The sequence below is a fragment of the Verticillium alfalfae genome, genomic scaffold (genome assembly GCF_000150825.1).
Source record: "Verticillium alfalfae VaMs.102 supercont1.4 genomic scaffold, whole genome shotgun sequence".
In the NCBI taxonomy this organism is placed as follows: domain Eukaryota; kingdom Fungi; phylum Ascomycota; class Sordariomycetes; order Glomerellales; family Plectosphaerellaceae; genus Verticillium; species Verticillium alfalfae.
The window spans coordinates 502,215-506,468 of record NW_003315035.1 but is presented as its reverse complement, the minus strand read 5'-3'; the positions used below and the strand labels follow the sequence as shown (position 1 = coordinate 506,468).

Below are 4,254 nucleotides of genomic sequence, written 5' to 3'. Positions count from 1 at the left end.
ATTCCAGTGGTTAGCAGCGCCAGACATCCGGTGTCAGGGTTGACTTACCAGCCACGAGCATGCCGTTGACCTGCTGACCGCTGCGCAAGCCAGCAACAACAGCGCCCGTTGCCAGTGCAGGCTTTCCGGTCTCAGCTACAATCGGACACAGTGCGACGACTTTGCCGTCGAAGTGTTGAAGACCAGCCAGTTGCGCCGTGTAGCCGCTGTTGGCCGGTAGAAGCTTGAAAGTTGCGACGCGGCCTAGGTTCGTGCCCATGAAGCAACAAATGCTCGAGTAGTTGTCGCCTTCAAGCGTCATCACGCCGAACTCAATCGCTACAGGCCACTCCTTAGGTCCAGTCGTACTGTGAGAGCTCTTGAGGAATGAAGATCGCTTTTCGTGCTTCGCAAACTCAGCCATGGAAGCATGGAATATGATCGAGGGGCCCCGCAAGTCAATGATGCTGAAGAAGCCATTCTCGGAGCCAGCGGCGACAAAGCCGACGTCAGAGACACACAGTGCTGTGATGGGGCCCTGCATCATCTCGTAGAGGCTCATAGGTTGCAGTCCCTCCTTCAGCGGCGGTTCCGCCCTTGCGGCGATGTCCGTGAGACCGCCCGGGTTGGAGGCCACCTTCTGCTGCTGGTCTTTTCCGTGGCCTCTATTGACGCCCCACCGGTAGATGACGACCTCGCCCGTCTTCGTTCCGACGGCGAACTCGCCCGTGTTGGGGGCCATGTTCATGACTGTGACATCGACGTTGCTGTCGCGCTCGAGGGCTCGTGCCACGTCAACCTGGAGCACCTTTGGGTTCTCAATCTCATCGCCGTGGCCCGAGTCCCAGAGCCTGACGGTGCCATCGCCGTGCGCCACCTGCAGAATGGTGCGGTCCTGATACTTCCGCGATGGCTTCGTCGCCTCGGCACCACCTTTGAGTAACGGCTCGCCTTGGTTGCGGATCTCGGTCATGCCGAGCCAGCGGCCGCGGTCTACAGTCTGCACGGCGAAGCGGGAAACATAGGGGTGGACCAGAGACACGGAGGGATGGAGTTGATTCGTCGGCGTGATTGGATAACCGGATGGGAAGCTCATGGTGATGAGTTCACCCGAGGTCAGGAGACTCATGATGGCGATTGGGTCATGTGAGCCGGCATAGTGCGGAGAGGAGCGGGGGAAGAGCAGAAAGTCGATGACCTCGGCGCCAGGCGGGGTGGCAAGGACCGTCTGGCGTCTACCCTTGAAGTGATCCTGCAAGACCTGCCACGACGCTGTGGCATACGCCGGCGTAGGGCCGAGGTCGATGAAGGTCAACCCCTTTTCCGGGGCGTCAGGGGGCTGGCCGCCTGCGATCAATAAGCCCGTGTCGTCGGGGTTCTGCTTGCAGCACCAAGCAATGCGCGCGTACGTTTCATGAAAGGTGGCGGGCGTGCTACCGCTCGCAACCTCATCAACCTTGAGGTGCTCAAGCGTCCGTGCCGTCAGAAGCCTGCCGTCCTTGGGGTCCCAAAAGGCCATGCTCCCGTCATCATGGGCTGTCAACACAAAAGTGCCTGACGGGTGCCACAGAGCGTCCGTCAACCGCGGCTTGCGGACCGAGTTGATAGCTCCACCGCCTCCGCCTGGAGCGCCAGGCTGTAGCACATACTCAAAGAACTTGGTCGGCATGTTCTGCTTGAAGGAGTAGATGACAGCACCAGTCGTGTAACCGATGAGGAGCTTGCCAATGTCGGTGGGGTGCAGGGCCAGACGGACAAGGCCGACGGCTCTGGCGCTCGGGTCATGCTCGCGCCAAAAATTGGGCAAGCGGAAAGAGTTGGAGATCCTCTCGCGGTCGAGGTCGTAAGCCAGCACTTCGCCAGTCGCTAGCCCCAGGAAGGCCCAGTCGAGCATGGGGTCGGTGACAAGGGCGACGACGTTGCCGGAGATGACTTGCCCGGCGACACGTTCACCCGAATCAAGGTCCCAGATGGTCAGGTCATTCTTGGCATCGAGGGCAATGAGTCGGTTGGCGGTGAAGCGGAGGGCTCGGAAGGATGTGCGTCTTGGCGGTTCAAGCGTCTTGGAGACGCGCGTGTGGCCGAAGACAAAGATCTTTCCGGGGCCGAATTGTGACTCGTTTGTAGCAATGGCGAGGAGGGACTGAATGGGTTCGTACGCGAAGCAGCTGCAGTGCAGGAGTCGTCAGCGTAATCTCGGGATGTTTTGGGGTGTTCTTGGGGAAGGGCAGTTGGTTCTGCAAGGACGCGCGTCGAAGGGCCGGCTCACCTGATCTGGGAGTTGATGCCGTATCGTGCTTGTTCGTCGGGAGCAAAATGGTCGGGCAAGATAGCAGCAGACAGGTCATTTTGCATGCCTGTCTGCTTGCTTCGGAGGAATGCCGACGCCATAGTGAGATGCCAGCTGTGGTTGTGTCGGATGGACGTGGTGATGTTTTAGGGAAGACGCAAGAAGATGACGATCGCGGGGCGGAGTTGGGTCTCAACATCAACCTGTTAGCGACCTGTAGCTTAGCCAGGAGCAGCGGGGTCATTCCACGTCCCTGCATGTGCCTGAGCAGCGACTAGCGAGCCCCTCTGTAACGTCATCGCCCTATGAGGCGGCATCCCGAGCGCCCGAGCACCCGAGCACAGTCACTGCGGTTGATATTCAACGTTGGACAATCGGACTGATGCGGATGCGTACATATCAAATCGACGCGGTAAATGTCTTTGAAGTTTAGACTCTCTACCTGATGGGCTGCTAGCAGCCCGTGTTCAAGCAAGCTTCACGATCCTACCTACGAATGTAGCAACACTCTCTGCAGCTTACCTAACACATGGAAGAACTGGACATATTCCCGGCTAAGGCCAAGCGAGAACACCGCCGACATGATGGTCCTTCCATTCGAAGTCATCATACAGAAATTGGCACCATTTGAGACATTCACACGTGGTTAGTCAACCATTATATTGATGAGTGTAGACAGCGTCATGACGAGCAATTCTCAACAGTACTCAACGCTACTTCGTTTCCCGTCGCCACGTGAGTGCGTCCCGTAGTGTATCCATCTATAATGTCCATCTCGATACATCCAAAGTGCAAATAAAGAAGAGGAAAACCAATGGAAAAAGGTCCTTCCCGGCTCACGCGGAGCTTCAGTCCTGGTATCAAAGTCTATCATACCAAAAGAGAACAATAAACAAAGATGGGGGAAAAAGAAAAAAGAAAGACGCATCAGGAAGAAGAGGAGACTCGTCAAATCATCAGCCACTCCCTAGTTCCTTGACGTCAAAGTTCAGTTCTGCATGCTTCGTTCGCAGGTGTCGCGTAAAGTTGTCGCGACGATTGTACACGTGGCCCGTCTTGGCCTTTCGGCATCCGGGCACGCGACAACGGTAGCCTTGCGCCGCCGCGCCGCCATCCAGCTTCTCGTGCGTCTTCTTGTGGCGCTTCAGGTCCTTGTGCGTCGCAAAGGCCTTGCAACAGTCGACTTCGTCACAGTGGTAGTCCTTGATGTGGTACCGCTCGTGCTTGCTTTTCCGCGTGTTAGTCGGGCTAATTCAGACTCGTGCCAAGGGAGGCTAGAAAATGGAAGGACAACAAATCTTGAAGGTCATGTAAATAAAAGCGGATAGACAGGCTGTCGCTTCTTCTCACGTGTGGAGGAGAGTTGAAAGTGAAGTATGGGGTTGCATCTTGACGATGCAATGCAGGTAACGGTATGGAAAAAGTCGGAGACCAAGAGAATGACAAAGGAGAAATACATCAAGAAAAGGGGTATTCACGTGAGATCGCTAGGTCGCGGGAAGCTCTTGCCGCATTCGTCCCAACGGCAAGCAAATCGTTGTTCCAGGCCGGTCGCCATCGTCGCCGGCGTGTCCCAGCTGCAGCTGCTGCTGCCCTCATCGCTGGTAGTGGTGGCGTTGTCGAAGTCGCCGAGGTGCATGCCGAAGAAGACAGCAGGGTGGTGGCTCATTGTTGGACTCGGGGTGACTGAAGGGTACGAGGGGGGGTCGGATGGGAATTCCAGGACACCAGGTGCCAGCGGTGAGCTCCATTCTGGCAAAAGTGTCGCCGCCGTGGCTGGCGTAACGCTTGCTATGAACGGCGGGTCAATGATGGAAGAATCGACAAAGTCGTCGAAGGCGGTGGCGGCGTTGAGGTATTGATCACAGTAGCAAATTGCGTTTCCGAGAAGCACGCAATAACAAGAGTTGTTCAACTCAGGTTCAATGCTGGAGTCTAGTAACACCGCCACGTTTGCGGATGGGGGGGTTTTCGTGGAGGAAGGC

At 56.7% G+C, this 4,254-nt stretch overlaps 2 protein-coding genes across 2 annotated transcripts in view; both read right to left on the bottom strand.

The window, feature by feature from the left end:
- VDBG_03567 (SNI2) overlaps window positions 1-2,370 on the bottom strand; it is a gene marked incomplete at both ends in the record, with an annotated part of 3,045 nt that extends 675 nt beyond the window's left edge. Inside the window, 2 exons of the mRNA XM_003005568.1 lie at window positions 49-2,147; window positions 2,249-2,370. Of these exons, the coding sequence (XP_003005614.1) occupies window positions 49-2,147; window positions 2,249-2,370 (2,221 nt within the window). The remainder of the gene's footprint in view (window positions 1-48; window positions 2,148-2,248) is intronic.
- Window positions 2,371-3,225: 855 nt separating this feature from the next.
- VDBG_03566 (conserved hypothetical protein) lies at window positions 3,226-3,938 on the bottom strand (the record flags this gene model as incomplete). The annotated part of the gene is made up of 2 exons (XM_003005567.1): window positions 3,226-3,496; window positions 3,748-3,938. 2 exons carry the CDS (start codon window positions 3,936-3,938, stop codon window positions 3,226-3,228), a joined length of 462 nt encoding a protein of 153 aa, XP_003005613.1.
- Between the last annotated feature and the right edge of the window lie 316 nt (window positions 3,939-4,254).